The following is a 20583-nucleotide window of genomic DNA, read 5'->3' on the forward strand; positions in this document are numbered from 1 at the left end:
AGATGATTACTCCACTAGGCTCAGAAAATAAGTGATTGACAGATTCTAAAGCCAATTGCTGAAAGCGGCAGATCAAACAAAGCCAGTGGTTGATAGGAGGGTCCAAAACCCACTCGTCCATTGTAAGCAATCTGTCTGTTTGACAGCTTTGATTGAAAAAGACGTTCAACATCACCTGGCATAGCATTTTAGTTTTTATCAAGGTAACACACATCTGCACACATGCTCGCATGCGGTCACACCGCCAGGCACATGCGCAGACACAAATCACGCCATATGCACCAACATAATCAGGTTTTGTAAATTAGCTCTAATTTTCTAGTGTGCTGGTATTTTCTTTTTGGCTGCACAAAGGCAATACTCATCTTGCATACAACACCATCCCCGTGGCTGATAACAGGTGGGGCACCTCTGATGTGAAGGAGGGTGGCATGCTTTTCCAATTAGTGACGACAAGCTAAGATTGTGTCTGTCCAAATAGCAGAATACATTTAGTATCAAAATTGGAGTGGAATGCATATACTCAAACTGTTTTAAAATCAGTAAAACTTTGATCAGAATCTTTTCCAGAGACCCAGACAAAGAAACCTTCTATAAGGCTAAAGGAAGTGGGTGGGAAATTATGAAGTAAGCTAAGCCACTGAAGACGTCTCTCTGGCATGCTGAGCTCCTGGTGCTGAGCTCCTGGCATCAAGCTGAAGTTTCTTGATTCGCAGTGTATGGCCCAGGATTAACAGTCTGAAACTCCTTAACAAATGCACTATATTAAAACATCAATTGTGGGTTATTTCTATGTCCTGTGCACATTTCCTTCACTCTAAACTCACGCTAAACCCTCGAAAGAGTCTGTGGCGTGTTCTATTCAAGCCCTGGTGGCCAAGATCTTTCCCCTTTCCAGACTCACATGCCAGGTTTAGGAGATTCATTCATTAGGCACCACAGTCTGCAACAAGGCCAGTGAGAAATTATTTTTGAAGTCAAGCAGCTTCTAACAGAGAGCATAAGCAAGGGACATTGCATGTTAATTTTGAACAACTACCTCTGGATCCTGAATCATCACTGAATAGCTAAGGGATATGGCAAAGCCACTTGGCTACATCTAGAAAAAACAGTTTGTGGCATGGGTGCCTGAGTCTTAGCAGAGACTCTGTCAGCATGCAGTCCCACATCCCCACTGTCAGAATAGTCTAGCTACTGATGGACCACGGCACAGAGGTACAGAAAAATGGACTTTAGTAGACGACTGACTATGGAAGATGGATATGTGGAGGTTATTCCATCTGGTGCACTACTCAGGCAGCCATATGAACCAACCCAAGAACATCCTTATAAGAAATTGGGGTATTAGTCAAGGGGTGTGAGTACCAACTCAAGGGATAACCACAACCATTGTTATAGCGAACCACTAAAGTCATGAAATAAACCTGAGGTTAACCCCCTGCTAGCTGGAGCACAGCACAGACAGGCTTAACTTAAAGGCCCTACAGGTGTGGCCAAGGAAATGAGCAACTCCATCTCTGTGGTCCCCCTAGACCATTTCTGGGGACAGCTGCTCTTCCACTAGAACTGGTGCCTGCCTGACTAGGAGTCATAAAAAAGTGCTGGATGGAATATTTTAATTTATTTAAGCAGCTGATAATCACTTGGGCCATATGCCAGTACGTCGGTGTTTTGCACACTAAACCACCTCAATTTGGACTTAGCTACATGCATATCAGTCTTGACCCTGCTCCAATGGGAACAGTTCAGCCTGAAATGCCAAGCCAGATCCTCCCAGAACCAGAACAAAAGCAAGCCAGCATCGGTTTTGCTCTTGTTATAGGCTCATCTCCCGGGTTCAGGTTAGTTCCAGTGACACAGTGTGCACAGACCCACGTCTGCGCATGACCATCCCACTTAGGGGGCACACACTAAAGTAAATAATAAAAGTGATGGATAGAAAGCTTGAGTTAATCTCAACCACTGGTAATCACTCGGGACTCATCCCAGTCCTTCTTTATTTTGCACGTCTGCCACCTCAGTTTGGATTCAGCTACATGCAAATCAGTCTTGACTCTGCTCCGATGGGAACAGTCCAGCCCAAACTGCCAAGCCAGGTCCTCCCTGAACCGGAACAGAAGCAACCCAGGACCAGATGTTTTGCTTGGCATCTGCATCACGGCAACTCTGAATCTCCTTCAAAGCAACAATGCCTTTGAGGGTGACAGAAATATCCAATGCAGTGATTTAATTAAGAGTGAAATGCATCCTTGTGAAACACCTACGGCCTGATTATGAGTTTGGCGGTGCGGGAGCGGACCGCCATGCCGGTAGTCTGCTTCCACACCGCCAAACCCATGTGTGCACCACCCACCAGATTACGAGTTTCCTCGTGTTTGGTGGGCTTTTTTCAGCGGTCCCATGGCAGTGCCTCTGAAAATGGGCACTGAAATGTGAATGCTCAAAAAAGTTCCTGCACAGCATGGATAGTAAAGTCCATGCCATGTAGGAACTGGGATGCATGCACACAGAGGGGGCACATGTTGTGCACCCCTACGTGCATTCCCATGAAAAGGTGCAACAGGGGGCTCTGTAGGACCCCCTTTGTTTCAGGACCGCCGGCCTTTTCATGGAGTAAAAACCCGAATTACACCTCTGGTGGTCCTGGAACTCGTAATATGCATGGCAGTGCCGCAGCGTCTCTACCAGCATAATACTGAGTCCCTGACCACTGACCGCTGCTACCAAACGGCCATTCCCTATTGTGATATGGCAGTCGGACCACCGGTGCAGCGGTGGCTGTGCTGCTGCCACTGCGCCCCCGCGAGTCTGGCGGTCCGTGGACCGCCAGACTCATAATTAGGCCCGTAGACAGATTTTAGCCTGAAAAGACATATACATACACACAAAGTACCACAAAATTATATTGAATCTATATAAACTAATTATACTTCGGAATCATCTCAATAGCTATCTATCATATTCCGTGCCGTAGAAAAGTGCTAAATTAAGCATTTTTGGTTTTAAATCTGAAAACCCACCTTAGTCTGTCCTCACACTGCTAACTCAAAAGAATGTTCTCTGTCACATCATTAGACCTATTATTTCTTCTCCGCCTTCCACATTGTGTTTGCATTTAATATAGCCTCCACAGGCAAGCCTCATTTTAGTGTGGTCAATATTCGATGAATGCACAGCATTTATCCAACGCTTGTAATGATCCTCATTTCTGTTCAAGATCGAGCCTTGAGACAGCTTCAGCTGTCTGTGGGCAAATAGAACTATTATATCCAATATAGACTCAGAGGGAGCTTTGTGTGTCCATAATCAAGAGTCCATCCCTTACCTGTCTCTTTCACTTCTCTGCTCAGGATTTAATGGTTTTCTGTTCCCACCCACTCCTTTCCCACCCTGCTCTGTTTATAAAACAAATGAGGCCCTCCAAGCTGCCGCTTGATACCTCAGCACCATGTGCTCTATAATGCCGCCCACATCGGTGGATAACCTTCTTAAAACTGTTTTAGTGGCGTAACACAGGCCCCCGCAGGCCGCGCAGTGCAGGGGGCAGAGCTGCAGGGGCCCCACTAAGCACTGTACTCTGGCCTAAGAGCTCCTGATTAAATCGGGGAGCAGGGGCCCCTTCATGTACCTTGCAGGGGGGGCCCCCTCAAGTTTTGTAACACCACTGCATTCCAATGGGCATGCATATGCAGTGGTGTTCTTGGAATAATTTGACTTAAACTTTTGAAAAAAATCTATCCAAGATGGCTGCTATGCATGTGCAAGGGCTATCTTGTAAGAGTCTTTTTTTGTTTACGAAAAATCATTACAGGATGGCAGCCGCTTCTGGTGCGTATGCACAGTGGCCATGTGTGAATCTTTTTTTTTAAACTCAAACAAAATTCATGACAAGCTGGCATGCACTTTGGTTCAAGGTGCAAAAACAACAGTTGATGGACAGAATGCAGAACAATGTCGTACATTCACCCCAGTACAGAGATCTGGGCCTAAATCCATCGTTTTTTTGCTCACCATGCCATTCCAGTTTGAACCCAGCCATATGCAAATCAGTCTTGACCCTGTGCCCAATGGGAACAGTCCAGCCCGAACTGCCAAGCCAGGCCCTTCCTGGACTGGAACCAAGCATCCTAGGACCGGTTTCGGGGTTCACCCCTATTCAGCCACAATAGCTTGATTCCAGTGGCATGGAGAGCACGGGACCCAAGTCTGGGCATTCCCGTCCCACTTGGGTGACAAATGCAAAAACAACAGTTGATGGACAGAATGCAGAACGATGTCATACATTCACCCAATGGGAACAGTCCAGTCCGAACTGCCAAGCCAGGTCCTCCCTTGGCTCAAGGTGGCCATCTTGTAATGACTGTTTACCATTGAAAGATTGCTGCTGCAGATGCATGCACATTCTCTAAGCCAAACTTGTAATGTTATTGGTTAAACTTATAAAATAAATACCAATCCAAATTTGCCTTGCACATGTATGTTCACGCATGGCAGCCATCTGGGGGGGGGGAGGGGGGTGGAGGGGGGGCAACAAGCATTGGCAAGGCAAAAGGTGTCACAAGTGCAATATGTTGTCTTTGCCAATGCTTGTGTTCGGTATACTTATACATTATAAGCAAACAATTAGTTTCGATCTTTGAACTACAGGATGATGTTGGATGGTCTTGAAAGTAACACAGAAAGACACCTTTCTCCGCTCGTTTGCTTACCCAGAAAGTCATCCGAGGAAAGCCTGTCGAAATCCCAGACCTGGAGCAAGAGCACCGCCGGAATTTTGCGTTCTGTCTTTTCTAAAGAAAATATATTTTCTCTTTTGCTGACAACCATTTGCTTTTCTGCTGGCATATAGAAGAAAGGGAAGACGAAGCGCCAGTTGAAGTTTCCTTCTCCAGTAAGAGAGTTGTAATGGACGTCTGTCTCCTGACTGTCATCCTCGAGTCCCTTCAGCCACCTGTAAGGATAGGTTTCTCAAGTTATTAGTACATTTTACACACCTCTTGAATAGTAATACGTGTGTCCTGCTATTGGATGATATGGCTACAGAGGTATTACCTCAACACTTTGAATTGTTTACTTCGAAAATGAACACATTTAGAGTGACTCTCTCCCAAGAAATCAAAAGGCATTAACAATTAAAAGAGGGCTAGCTTCCTGTAAAGAATAAACAAGACAGAAAAGGACAACATAGATAAGATAATTAGAATGAAGGCAAACAGAAGAGAAAATGGAAAAGGCAAAAAGGACAAAGAATACAGACAATTGGAAAGTAATTATTGGATACAAAAAAAACAAGAAAAGAGGAAAAAGTCGTAACAAATGAAAGTGGGAAGTAAAATAGTTTTGAAGAAAAACAGTCGAATTCATGAGATAAATTCATGGTGAATTTAGCACAGAGACACAAATTGCGTTTGCAATAAAAGCCTTATTTAGGGCCTAATTACGACTTTGGCAGTCTTGGAAAGGGGCCGCCACACTGCTCCAAGACTGCCAAAGCCGTACTGACACGGCCCGCCATATTACAACTTTTTGAGTCTCAGGCAAGTGGTACTTTGGTGGTCCCACGGCAGTGCTTATGAAAAAGGCACTGCAATGGGAGCGTCAAAGGCAGTTCCCGCACGATATCGACTGGTGCAGTCCATGCCGTGCATGAACTGGGGTGCATGCACACAGGGGGGCACAACATGGGCCCCCCTGCATTCACCCCATGGCCCTGAAGCAACAGGGGAACCTTGTAGAGCCCACTATGTTTACTCTTTGCCACAGTTTTCATGGCTGGCTCACCACCATGAAAACCGTGGTGGAGAGGAAACTCGTGATATGCTTGCCGGTGCCGCAGTGGCACCATCAAGCATATTGCGGCCTCAAGACTACCACAACACCGCCAGGCAGCTCTGACTCCTGGTGGTTGTGGCGGTCCCATGGCGGTCTGACCGCCCAACTTGTAATAGGGCGGTTGGAATGCCAGTGTAGCAGTGTCCACACCACCATTGTGGCTCCGGCGGGCCATCGGACCGCCGTAGTCATGATTAGGCTCTTAGGGGCTCATTATGATGGCAGAAGGACTGCCACCGCCGGGCCGGGTGTGGTGGTCCTTCCACCATCATACCTAAAGTTCCCACAACCAAATTAGGATGGCGGTGGGAATCACAATGGTTCAGCAGCAGATGGAAAGTCCGTCCCTCATGGTTCCGCAAGGCAGTCCTTTTCTGCCCGCCTTGCGGAACCCGGAACCAGGGCAACATTGCGGTGGTGCCTGGTGCCGTGCAGACACCGCCGTAGTGATTACGGTATGCCCTTCCGCCTGTCTTTTTCCGGCCGATATCCCGCCGCAAAAAGATAGGCGAAGACTGGCTTTGGGGGCCAGTTGCGGGCCCCCTCTGTGTGTGCGGGGTGCACGGGGGTACCCATGTTACCCCCTGCAGTTCCATGAACCAAGTGGCAGGCACCACGTGGTGCCTGCCACGTGGTGCAGGGAAATGCTGTGCATGCTCTTTTGACATTGCGGACGGTGCTGCAGCCAGCAGCACCGTCCGCAATGTTAAAAGGCCAGAATGCGCCTGCCAGTATGGCGGCGCATCCTAATTGCACTGGCGGGACCGCCGCACATCTGGCGGGCGGTCCCATCACCGTTATGATGGCGGGCGGACTGATGTCCGCCGGCCATCATAATGAGCCCCTTAGTCTCTTACTGTAGACATTTAAAAAAATATGTTGGTTTAATGGTCTTGATTGATTTTTTCCATGTCTGTGATTTGAGAGGCCGTTTTGCAAATGCATAGTTCAGAGTTATAAACGTGCACATGTAGAAACTGCTGGAAATTGAAAATTCTACTAGGGCAAGCACAGTTAGGGCTTTGCTTCTGCAATGTGCACTTTACCTATTTTTGTGTGTTATGTACTGCTATGTTTTGCTGTTGACAAGGCCCTAAAAGATAAGGGTAGGTATGTTCACAAAAAAGCTACAATGTGGCGGTGGTATAGTCCAGCGAAAAGCCAAGAAGAATACGGAGAAGAGAGGCCCCCAGTCACTGCTAACGCACTGTTTTACATGTACTGCTTGTACTGAGGTGAAACTGAGTGAAAGACATGATCAGTTCTCAACCCCTTCCCCATCAGCCACTGGCTGTCTTCTCTTTCGTCTAAGGGCAGGTACTTATATTATGTTTTCCTTTGGGCTTCAAAAACAACCTCGATTTTGTTTCCTGCCCTTGTGATGGACATTCAGGCCAAACTCTATTAAAAAAAAAATCTGTAACTATCACATACAATATACCAAATTCTTCTTACTTCCTGTTTTTTAGGAATCACTCATATGCTAACCATAGAGATGCATACAGGGCCCTTCTTAATTTAGGAGATGAAGAACTAATGTTTCAGGTGAGGGCTTTTTTGAAAACTGCTGTCCGAGCACGTTACTCGATGATTACTTCATAACTGTATTTTATTTGTTCTTCACTGCACTGAAATTTTAAATATTCTTCTTTTTATGAATATTATGAATTGTGTGTTCTGATGTATTGATGTATGACTTTGCTCTTTTATGGACATGTTTTATCCAAATAAAGTATGATGAAATATGATGAAGACAGCATCTTCTCTCATCTATACAAACCACTGGAGTATGTGTGACCTATGGGGAGGCGCTTGTAAATCAATGTGTAGATCTACAATTTACTTAAATTACAACGTGTATTTTTTAAGCAGTTACGAAATCACCAAAATGCAGAAATCCTTGCATCCGTTGTCAAAAGTCTACGATTCCAAAATGTGTATATTTGTTTTTGCCTTTGGGTCACCTACATTAGTTCCAATTAAACGTATGTCTAAGCCCTCGATTACAAAAGTGGTTACATTCTGTTATGTGTGGTAAGGGCTGATACCACACATTGCGAAAGTATCAGTATTGAGGGCATCACAACTCCAGCATTTTTTCCCAGGTGAATTTCAGCAGTCAAAGCTGCTCAAATTTATTGGTAGAAAAATACCTGACAAATTCAGAGACCTGGGGAATTTGGTGTGAAAAGCACCGGTTCCACATGTAAATCCCTATTTTTCTTCACAAAACTCAGAACTGGAGGTATTTTCCCCACCTGGTGAATACCTGACATTTAAATAATGCTATTTACCAGAAGGGGTAAATACCTCCGTCCATTAAGGGACATGTTGATAGGAGCCCAGGGGAAAATTTGTATATTCACTTCATTATATTAGACCATTACAACCTCTGCCTCATCAGGTACAGTGACCCTATTAGGAATAAAAAAGGTCATCATTACACAAAGGACTCTCTAAATGCTCGATGATTTCACTGGCTGCCTTATCAATGCTCGCTCTCTTGCCAAACATGCTTTAGACATCACTGATCTGGTTAATGATACAAGAATGGATTTACTTTTCATGATGGAGACCTGGATCCATTCCACTTCAAATCCTGCCATAGCCATGGCTGTCCTACAAGGGTACAACATTGTGCCTTTCGATTGTGTCGGGTAAAGGGGTGGAGTACTTGCTAATATATTTACGGATTCATTTTAGTGCACCACTTTACCAGTTCCTGAGCTTGTAGGTGCAGAAGGTCTTGGTTTTTGTATAGAAACCTCACCCAACACCTTGTTCGCTGGAGCCTTCATTTATAGTCCTCCAGGTCTGGCTACTTCGTTTATTAATTCCCTCGGCACTGCGTTTGATTCTCGTTGCACTCACTATTCCAGCCTCGCGGTCCTAGGAGACTTCAGCCTCCATATTGACATGGTGGCTGATTCTCAGGCGCAAGCTACCTTAAACACTTTTTCAGCGCTTAACACCATTAGTTGATCATGGTATGCATGTGGCTGGTCGTACTCTTGATTTGTTTGCAATGAACAATTTGTCATTGCTCATTCAACAATCAATTTGTCTGGTATTATCCGACTATTTCTCTATTTTTTTTGTTGGGCTGATTTCAATTCTGCAAACATTCTTCTGGGGAACCCCTCTATGCCCCAGGTAAGCTTGTAAGCTAAAGAATACTGCCCAATGGTTCTCACCACTTCTAGTTAAGAAAAAAAAGTGTAAAAACCTTGAACGCAAGTGGCTCAAAAATTGTCTGCCCGTTTAATTATGCCCGAAAATTACAAGCAAGCTTTAAAGGTAATAGGAAATCCATGAAATTGTCTCAATCTGATTTCTTTACCTTACGAATTGACTCAGCTGGCAAAAAACCACGTGAGATTTTCAAAATCGTCAAACTTTTTTTACAGCCATAATCCTGTAATTCAGCTATTAGTCTCTCACATTAACTAGGCACGGATCTCTCAGATTTCTTTGATAGTAAAATAGGACAAATGCAAGCATAGTTTAACCCTATCACTCAGGACACTTTTTCTGAAGCTGTCTCTTGGCCCTCGATATCCTCATCTAACTCATGTCATAGGTTTGAACCCATCTCTCATCTGCAATCTAAACTTGCTATAATTAGTTGCAAATCAGGTTACCAGTTGGATCCCTGCCCTCCGAGTGTGTTGGCTAAAGCGATCGATGTCATTAACCGTGTGATAAATAAATTATTCAACACCTCATTAGAATGAGCCTCTGTTCCAGCTATTTAGAAACAAGCAAAGCCAATGCCCCTTTTGAAAAAGCCTTCTGCTAATCCAGAAATTCTTTTAAATTGTCATCCCATTTCTTTGCTTCCTGCGCTTGCTAAGACCTTAGCAAAAGGGTTTAATGTCCAATTATCTGACTACCTGGAACAAGCAGGGCTTTCGGCCCTTCACAGTGCAGAATCCACTTTGCTGGAAGTGTTTCTGACTGCATCAAAATAGCTCTTGATAAAGGCGAGAGAGCAGCCCTCAACCTTATTGATTTTTTGACAGCAACGCCTGTCTGAGTTAGGTTACTTGCTGCTCGGTGCTTAGATGGTTTTAGTCTTTTTTGTCGGGCATACAACAATCTGTCAGTTCAGCCAATTTCCTTTCGGGCAATAAATGACTCTATTGTGGTGTCCCCCAGGGATCTTCACTGAGTCCTACCCTGTTTAATGTTCATATGTCCCCCTTGCAGCACTGATTGAATATTTTGGTATTACGGTAATCTCATATGCTGATGATACCCGCACTAATTGAATATTTTGGTATTACGGTAATCTCATATGCTGATGATACCCAGCTGATTTTCTTGGAGGATTGCTCTACTAACACTCCGGCTGCTTCTTTTAAAATGTGCCTAACAAAAGTCGTTAAATGGATGCTTAATAGCTTACTTAAATGTAATTCTGATAAAACAGAGATCTTATCTTTTGGCTATAGAGAGAATTTTCCCAAGTTTTCAGTCTCTGATTGGTGGCTTGAAGACTTGCCTACTCCACCTGCTCCTGTATCCAATGCTAGAAATGTGAGTTTCAATTATGACAATAAGCTGGTTTTTCGTCTCCAAGTGCTGGCAGTTACTGGCTAATGTTTTTCTATTTTGAAAGCTCTAAAACGATTTCTGTACCCAGAGACTGCCAGTGAAGGTAAGAGTGGTGGGGTGGGGGAGCGGGGAGTCAACAGACGATGATGAGGGAAAATAAAAGAAAAAGAAAACCACTTACCTTGCGCTCGCCACATCCTCGACTCTGTGATGCAGCGAGCGTAAAGTAAATGTTTTTCTCTTTTTAATATTTTTTATTTTCCCTCATCGTCGCCTGTCGACTCCCCGACTCCCTGCGCTGCACCACCCCACTGCTCTAACCTGCATTGGTTGTCCATGGCTCTTTCTTCGCAGGCGTGTAAATCAGTGGTTCATGCCTTAATTACTTTCAGACTTGATTACAACAATAGCCTGTGTTTAGGTCTCCCTAAAGTTATGTTAAATTTATTACAGGTGAATCAGAACTCGACAGCACATATGGTTCTTGGACTACCTCAGCACTGCTCTATATCACCAATAGGGAAAACATTCAGTTTAAGGCTCTGGTGTTGGCTCAAAGAGCCTTATATGGTATCAGTCCAACTTACCTCCAGGATAGGCTTTCTCCTTATTCCAGTGGCGTAGCAACGGGTGGGGGGCGGCAAGAGTTTTGGGGGCGGCTCCACCCCCCTTACATGCATTTGCCGCAGTAGTGGCAAACACAGAATTTCTCGCCAACCCCCCCCCCCCCAGCTCTTCAGCGCAGACGGCAAAGGCAGGGACCACCGTGGGCGGTTGTGTCTAGCTACACTACTGCCTTATTCTCCTAGCAGACTTTTGAGATTGAGTAAGGAAGGCCTTATTAAAAATTCCAAAGTTCAAACGGCAAAGAAAGGTAGGAAATGTATTCTGCTTCCTTGCAGCTAAAGCTTGGAATAAACCCCCTCTTGTCATTCCTTCCATCCTGTGAGAGAATAATTTTAGTAAGCTCCTGAAGACCCTGCTGTTCACAGCAGTGTAATTTTGTGCTCTTAAAGTGCTGTGAGTTATGTGGCTAACGCTGGGATGCCCTCAGGGGCAGCTGTCGGCGCTTTAAAAATCAGATCACTCAGTCATAGTCTTAACCGGCCTCATATTGCATAGGGCTGCTGGAGAAAACCTGTTGTTCCATAGGCAAAAATATTTTCAGAGTTAAGAAAGAAAAGGAAGAAAAATAACACGAAAATTGCACTTTTACACTAATCCAAACCAGGCGGAAATTTAAGTGGAAATCCACTTGGTAAGATTTTGGTTTCCAGGCATACTACAGAACTTTGGGCTAGGCAATTGAAAAAATACAGGGTAAGGAAAAAAAGTCTGCAATCCAAGACAGAACTACATATAAATCACTTCTTTTTTGTCTTTGTTCATGAACGAGACTTGCAGTGATTAACTTATTTTAAAGTGGACCTGGCACACCCCGACTGATGGAACTCACCCTTTGACATAGATGTCGCTTGATCTTTGACCGGTAAATATGTTCTCGTCCTCTAAAACAACATCCTCGGTGTTCCAGATTATTATTCTCAATTCGTATCTGAGAAAACAGAAGGAGAAATTATTTCACAAAATGAATTTATGGACAATCAACGGTTCAATGGCTTGCAGCGGATGTATGACGTACGCGTGTGTTTACAACGCGTGCAGTTACATCGCGGTTTTTACAACGAAGCGATGTAACCACGCGATGCCATTACAACGCAAGTCTTTACATCGACTTGCACTAGATGGCGTGCTAACATTAGAAAAGCGTAATTTACTATTCCAACTCCAGTCCACTTAACAGTAGGGAAGGTGTTGGGATAGTAAACTACACTATTTGTAATGTTAGCACGCCATCTAGCGCAAGTCAATGTAAAGACTTGCGTTGTAATGGCATCGCGTGGTTACATCGCGTTCGTTGTAAAATCCGCAATGTAACTGCACGCGTTGTCAAAGTTTTGTTGTAAAAGTTGTTTCCCCTTGCAGCTGGTGTCTTACTAATAGAATCACTATTCTTATTCACAGGTTTATGTACACACCAGAAACATATACAACCAGTCAATGTGACCTCCATAAGCCCTTCTCGTCAGTAGCAGAAGCAGGAGCACAACGCACTTTATCCCGCACATCGTCACTTTGACTCAGATCGGCAGCCCCATCGGGACTACACCTCCCAGCATTACAAGCGCCAGGAAGCACCAACGCGGTTAGTCTGCGGCAGGTGGCGCATAAAAGCGGCAGCGGGCTCCCGCAGCACGGGACACTCGCAGGCGGGGCAGTCTGCGCCCGTCCACGACCGGACGTGGCTGGGCTGGGCCAGGTCCCTTGGCAGGATTCCAGATTCGTTGCATTTGCCTAGTTTGAACGTGACACGTGTATAAAGGTAAGGAGATGGGGAAACGTAAAACCACTATGCCCACTGCTAAGGAATGCCCGTTAACTACAACAATTACCTGTTTTTTGACGACTGCAATGGGGGCTATTACTAGTGAGATTGAGTCTGTGGAGGAGAGACTGGGGGCCACAAAACGAGCACTACACACTGGTACATTACTGGAGGCAGAGCCTGATCACGTGCCGGGGTGCACAGGTGACAGTGATCACCAGAAGAACACTGACCAAGCCACGGCACTTAATGGTCCTGAATCACGCAGAAATTTAAACAGTACCAGTGTCACTCAACAAGGGGGGTTTTTAGACACCATCTGCCCACCACCGTCGAAAAAATTGAAGGCATGCGGCAAGCCCAAGAAAGATGCATTGCCCCCGGTAACTCGAAAAAAACTCTGCCACTCCCCATAAGGAGGACAGCAAAGGCTTTAGACCCATAACTTGTTGCAGGGTCTAAAGAAAACAAACCTTTAGTGGATTCATCGCTGCCTATGCCTCTCATTAGCTCACTGGAGGTAATTATGAAGTTATGAACTTATACTATGGGCAAATCCCCCACCAACTTAAAAACGTGTTTTATAAATAATAAAAAATTGTCATACGTGCCCACCTTCTCCTATTTGGGAATTCTCTTTGACCAAAAAAGTACATGGCATCATCTTGTAGATTCAAGGACTAGTGGTTTTAATCAAAATCTGGAGGCAATTTTTAGATTTACCAAACAATTAGGCTCAAAACCCATTAACCTAATTAGTATTTATAAAGCCCGCACACGCGCTGTCACCTAGCCTGGGGTGTTTGTGATGTAGAGGGTTTACAAAGAGCTGAGAATATGTTCATGAAACGTCTGTTGACAGTCCCTAAAAGTACTGCCGCCACTATCTGCCAAAGTGAACTTGGCTTGATTCCTTTGTCCTTTCAAATAAAATTGGCCCCGATAATACTGTGGCATAACATCTGGGCAAAGCAAGAAGCAGTCCAAAATCATGCTGTCATCTTAGATTGTTTTAAAATGGAGTGCATGAAAAAAATACCCTGGCTTAGCTATATAAAAGACCAGTTAGAGATCATGGGGTTGGCTGATTGTTTTTATAATCCAGGGAGTATTGCCAAGATACCAAAAGTAAAGCTGAAAATAGATTTTTTAACATACTCTCATTGACCAGAGGAAATCTGGAGATGGCAAACAAGAGGGTTTTAGAACACTCACTGTTAGTGTGTTTTCCAGGCATTGAGTCTTACCTTTCTTTCTACTTCACACACGCCAAATTGTTTTATCTAATAAGGTTCAGGTTTAGCATCTCATATTTTTTGGTCTCATATCCACGCAATGTATATTGTGATGCCAAAGTGGACCTATGCTCATGTAACTCAGAGTCAGTCCAGAGCACCTTACATTTTATGTTTTTTTGTAAACTTTATACCAATCCAAGGCGTTCTTTTTTAATACCCCTTTTAAAATTCTTAAATATAAGAAAGTGTCGGGCTACATTATATCACCTCCAGCTTTTAAAAGATGAATTTACCTGTCTAATGATCTATAGGTACATCTCCTCGGCTGTTCGGCTATGGGACATTGTTGGAAAATGATTTTATGATCTCATTTATATCTTGTGCTCAGGTTTTAAGATATTTCTTTGTGGAATTACCTGCTTATGATATTAATATTTTGATAACTGAAACTGCTACTGTCATGGATTTATTATTAGATGTCTGTATTTTTATTTGTAATTTTGTCTGAAATGCTTTTTATGATGCACTCTTTTATGGCTGGTATACAGCAGAATAAAGACTTTTGACTGACTGACTGACCTCCATGATCCTCAAAGAACTTTGTTTTTGCAATATGAACCTAGAGCAACTGGTCACAAAATGAACAATTCATCATCATTTTAAATTCTCCTTGTGTAAAATGCTAAAAATATATGATTTGCATAATTCAGAAATATTTGTCCATAAACATATACTTAAAGTGTGAGCAAAGAAACTACTCATGGTGAAGTGCCTTGGGTAAAAATGCAATTAACCCTGCATTTACAAATGTGCACAACAACCGTCGAAAAAGTGTTCATTAGTGTGAGAAAATCGGGAAAAAACATTGCTATTTCCTTTCAACTTGCCCCACATGAATTATTGAATTCATGTCTTATTTTGCCACAAAGGCGGCAAAGTAACCTGTCCACCAAACTGTTGGTCCGCTCACTCTCTGATGAGTTGGTCAAACTGCCATGTTTCTTTTAAATCATTGATCAGCGTTCATCCAGTCGCGACTGGCATGACTCGCGGGTGGGGGGGCAGGGGTCACACGGGGCGGGGTTGTGGTGGGGTTAATATAAAATAAAAATGTTTTAAAAGTTAACTTACCTTCGCTGGCCCGATCCCGCATCGTCTCTGCTCCTCTCCTGCTCTCCTGCCTCTGGCAGGAGCAGGAAGCAGGCAGCCTGCCTCCCCTCACCTAAGCCAATCACAACGCTGCAATAGCATCGTTGTGATTGGTCGGGATGCCGACCAGCCAGGCGCCTATGGGGAGTCCATTTTCTCCATGTAGGCTGCATGCAGCCTACATGGAGAAAAGGAAGAGTGCGCATTACTGGTTTGGTCGGCCCCACAGGGCCGACCAAACAGTCCGCGCCCTCAGCAGTGGGCAAGCCACTCCTCCCCTGCCCTAGAGCAGACCCCCCAAACCAAACACTTATGTTTTACCATTTTATGTTTCTACTTCTCGCACTGTGAGAAAGCAGTGGGGCAACGTTCCTCCGCCGTAGTGGAGGGGCCTCTCCTGCATCCATCAGGTTTTGGGCTATCAGTTCATAGACGACAGACTATCTGGGGACTGACAGTCTGGGGGTAAACTCTCAGACTGTCATAGCCATTAATTTCTTGTTTTGTTGAAACACAAAACATGTTTCTGACTGGTAGCATGAAACATGTCGACCACTCAGCAAAGCTGCTGTGCCTTCAGAGGAGTTGCTTTGGTGGTAGCCCCTCTGAAGGAACAAAGCTCTCTGCCAAGCAGGGGGAGATCTCTAAATACGGCAAATGGTTATCCACAGGGGTGGTAGAGGTTATGACAGCCCACCATAATTAATTATATATATAGCCTGGTGCAAGTGCAAGACCAGATGGAAGCAAATTTTGTTTTTCCACTGGTTATTTGGTCAAATGTAGTTTTTGCACTAGTTGGTGCAAGTTTTGCGGCCAAATTTCGCAAGCACCACTTTAATCTATGTAATCTGGCTCAGGTTAATTTGGGACAAAATTAAACAGAATCAAATAATTTGCTTCTGGTTTATGAAGCACCCAAGCCATTGTGTGGCTACTCGCAATTTTTGGCCTGATTATGATGTCGGTCTGAAAGCCTCCAACCACTGCTCGGTGGCTTTCCGACTGACGGGGTAGGTTTAAAATCCGACGACCGTTTTATGATGACAGCGGTCAGAGTTTAAACCGGCTGAGGAATCCTATGTAGTTTCATGGGCTTAAGGAGCCCATTGGCCAGTCGGAAAGCCCTCATAATACCGTACGGACGGCGTTTTCGCTATCGGGATTATGATGTCGGTTTCCGACAGTTAATCCATGTTGGCCTTTTTGACATGGGTTGGCTGTAGGAAACTGACTTTGGGGCCCCCTTCCCCCTGGTCCTCCGCATTCAGACCTTCGGGTCCCCTATTGAGCCCCCCTAAACACCTATGGCGCTCAAGGTGCCTGCCACATGGTGCAGGGATGTTTAAAAACAGGGATGCAGGGATGTTTAAAATCTTCCATTGTTCAATGGGATCTTGTGCTGTGGGCGGTTTCAGCCTGCTGCATAAGCTACCATTAAAACATGTATGTTTCTGACTTCACAGTGTGCAGTCGCATCCAAATAATGATGTCGGAACCGCCGACCTGCGGTCAGTTGGTTCCCAAGCCGCAACGGTGTCAGACAGAGACAGCTCTCTCAGACATCGTAATGAGGGCGTTTGTGTTTGCAGACCCCACCTCCTATTTTATACATGCAAACTAGTTCATGTTGCACTTTTCCTCCTTTCTCTGCCCACTTTTCTACACCATGTTCAAAAAAGACTGCACAAGTTACACACATAATGTTCTCTTTTGTGACTCACGCACATCAAGCAGATTTATGAATGTACATTACTTTGTATGGTTGAACAACATTATCAGGACATTTATATAAATTATATGTAACAGGGTTTGTCACTTAATCAATTAACTACCAGCAATTTAGGGTAAATTAACTATTTCCAATTATAAAAGTAAAATAAGGGTTTTTATTTCCAAATGAAACCTAATTTGTGCACTGGACAGTCAATTCTCCTTTCAACATATGGTAGACCCTAAAACATACAGCAAAACATGCAGGGGCATCAATGGATCCACTAATAAAAAGCAGTCACAATGAAGGCATTTTAGAATAGGCAACAACAGAGAGAGTGAAACATGCTAATGTTTTGAGAGAGCTGTAGTTTGCAGGGCCACCATCATTATTTCCAACTACATATATTCAAATTCTTTCTCATAGGTTGAATGATTACCATATATATAAAACAATCATGCAAATTAATTCAGAGAAAATGACATTTTCAGATATTCTTAGGAACAGGAGGGAGTGGAAATCAAATTGTTATGATTGAATGAAGAAAGGGAAAAGCTAAATTGGTAAACAAATTTGATTTCTGTCACAAAGTGGCTTTTTAATTTGGGAGCTGGTGGTACACCCACCAAATTAATAAACACAATCTGATTAGGTGACAACACAGATCTAAGTGAATCTCTGCACAATCCCTATCAGCTGTGGGACAAACAGAAGGAATTCCCATGCTAAATGCATGTTAGATTCAAACAGGGCCATACAGCAATGAAGTTAAGAACGCAACACAATAAAGTCCCTAAACAATTCAGAAAAAAGAAATATGTATAGAGAAAAAAAGACACAAAAATATTTAAAATTAGGTAAGAGGAAATTAAGATACAGAATGTAAATTTCTATGGTACAAAGCACCAAAATAACACATTGCACCAACTGGAATTCACTGAATGTGGTTGACCGGGACCAAAGGCACAATTTTAGGTTGACCACAATGGAAAAGAAGTCAGGTAGTCAAGAAGGATCACTCAAAGTTTGTTACTTTGGGACTTAAACACCGAGAGGCAGATTTACCATTCTTTCATGCAACGCAGCTCTGAAAAGCAACTTGCTGCGCTGCATGCGTGAAAGGGAGAAGGCAGAAATGCTTTATAATAACAAAGATATGGAGCATTTCTGCTCTCTTCTTGCACTGGCGTACTGTGAGCCGTTATGGGCAGGATTTATTTTGTGCAGAAAGGAACACCTTCCTGCTCAAAAACAATCCTTAGAGGCATATTCCTTTTTCTATGTGTGATGCAGAATGCAACACACATGGAAAAGGGAACTAACAAGGAAAAAAGAAATATTTTTCCTCAGTACGATTCTGGCTTTGCATCAAAGTACATGGTGGATGCACGGGAAAGTTCATGCTCCACCCATATAACGCCTACCTGACACAAAGTAAAACAAGACAGCACTATGTGCTGCCTTGCTTTACTTTGTATTTACTAAATCACGCAAAGGGACTTTGGGTGGCTTAGTAAATATCAGTTAAGGAATGTTCACACAAGGCCAACACAAGTCCTTAGTAAATCTGTCCCCAGATGTTTATTGAGCCAGGGCTCTCTCAGTTAGTCAGCGGGCCTTCTTCAGAAAAGGGAGTCCTTTGATTTTTTGTGTTCCTGTAGTAGGTAACATGTAGCTAACTACTTGGACAGCAGTTCCAGTCCTACGCAGATGTCAGGAGTGGTTGGGACTGTTTTCACTAGCTGCCAGGAAGTCTCCTTTCTTGCTGTTCTTCCCAGGTCTATAAATGATCCAAGGAAGTAGTGGTAAGGTGCTAGACGTATCTTGATTACTGGACTGTGGTTAGAGAATTCCCTACACCCAATCCTGTCATCTTTCTCTGGGAAAACACAGCTCTTTTTTACTATCACTTTCTGTCTTAACTTACTTCAAAACATCCCAGAATCCTTCACTAGCATGGGCCTCAGCCTTCCTCCACATTCACTAGACTTGGCCTCGTGTTAAGCAACTCAAGGTAGCATCCTCTGTTCTCATGGTGGATAGTCTTGTCAACCAAGAGTCCATGCCGTCCAAAAGATTAGCCATTAACATCCAGTCTGAGATGTGTCTTTTAGTCAGTCAGTCAGTCAGTCAAAGTACTTTTATTTCGATAAATAAATATCATAAAAAGACATAGGAACAATACAATACAAATTCATAAAGAGACATTATTTCATTAAAACAACTCAATCATTAAAAATGTTAAAAAAGAGGTCAGTCAGATAAAACCATCTGTTTACATCCATCTAAAAATTACGTTTATATACAAGAATCCCCCAAGAAACGAGGTCCTGCAGACAGTGTTAATAAAATCACCATTATAAATTGATATTTGTCTGATTATTGGGTAACTTGCTTTTCTTGATCCTAACAGCCCCCACCAGGAAACTAGCTACATGATACATAATCCTGGGGGTTTGTAAAAGCTGTAAAAAAAGGATAGCAGGCTTGACTTGAATAAACCCTGCCTCCCTTAAAATAGGAAGCAAATATTTCTTTCTTGGAGCAGTGTAATAATCACAGAACATCAAGAAATGTGTAGTATCCTGGATCGAAAAATTATCACATTTACACGGACTGGCGTTTTCTGGGATACACCAGGTTGGAAAATGTCCAAGTATTAGGTGAATCATATTAAACCTGAAACGAGTTAAAAGGAACCGGTGAAAAGGTAGGTTTACTATGGTTAGATAAGGTTCGGTACCTATGTGAGTACTCAAAATAATGCTACTCCGAACCGAAGGTTTCTCCAATTCAACTCTTTCCCTTTCTGAGCTTAATAACTCGCCCATCATCCTCTTAATAAGACCAATATCTTTCGCAGTGATCTGTTCCGGGGCGGAAAAGAGTTCCACTCTCCCTAACTTAACAAAACAATTTTTAATGTAAGCTAGCCACGGTATATTTATGGCTCTATCCAACTGCAAACAGTCTTTTAGAATGATGTGGTTGAGGGGAATTTCTTGATTCAGCCATATTTTTAACCAGGCCACGACCGGAGCTACTCTAATCAGGTCTGTGATGTAACCCATTCCAAGTTCTGTATGGACAATATATGTGGGGGAAGACTGCGGTACGGAGAGTATCGATCTCAAAAATTAATTTTCAGTAATCTGTATACTGTCAGAATTACAATTGCCCCATATAGCACTTCCATATGTGGCGACAGCAAGACATTTTGCCTTATAAATTTTAACCCCTTCGGTGCTCATGACGGAACGGTTCCGTCATGAGCGTCGGTTGAGCTGTGCTCATGACGGAACCGTTCCGTCATGACCACGCCCGCGCAGGTAACGGTCAGCACCGCGGCGGAATTCGCGCCGCATGGAAGGGGTTAAGTAGCGAAGCTATTGGCCTAGCTCCTAGTTTTTTACCAAATCCCTGAAGGGCTGAAGATGATCTAGCTAGGGCAATATTTCTAGTTTTTATCTGGGGGCCCCAGGTGCCTCTTTCATCAAATGTGATCCCCAGGTAAGGAAAAGTAGCTACCTTACACAGCTCTTGCTTCCCACAAACAAATGTCTTTGAGATCTTACTCTTTTTATTCTTGCCCATTATCATGATTTGGGACTTTTTAGCATTAATCTTTAAGTCCAATGATCCCATAAAATTCTCAAATGCGTCCAATAATCTTTGTGGACCCACCCCAGTGCGTGAGAGCAGGACGG

At 43.6% G+C, this 20583-nt stretch overlaps 1 protein-coding gene across 2 annotated transcripts in view; it reads right to left on the reverse strand.

The window, feature by feature from the left end:
- The window catches only part of FER1L6 (fer-1 like family member 6), a 974281-nt gene that overhangs the window by 72909 nt on the left and 880789 nt on the right, over positions 1-20583 (reverse strand). For both annotated transcript variants that reach the window (XM_085604988.1, XM_085604987.1), the window contains exons 37-38: positions 11846-11944; positions 4710-4951 (exon numbers count right to left, since the gene is read on the reverse strand). In XM_085604988.1, the coding sequence (XP_085461114.1) occupies positions 4710-4951; positions 11846-11944 (341 nt within the window). The remainder of the gene's footprint in view (positions 1-4709; positions 4952-11845; positions 11945-20583) is intronic.

This window comes from Triturus cristatus, chromosome 5_1, assembly GCF_964204655.1.
Source record: "Triturus cristatus chromosome 5_1, aTriCri1.1, whole genome shotgun sequence".
Classification (NCBI taxonomy): domain Eukaryota; kingdom Metazoa; phylum Chordata; class Amphibia; order Caudata; family Salamandridae; genus Triturus; species Triturus cristatus.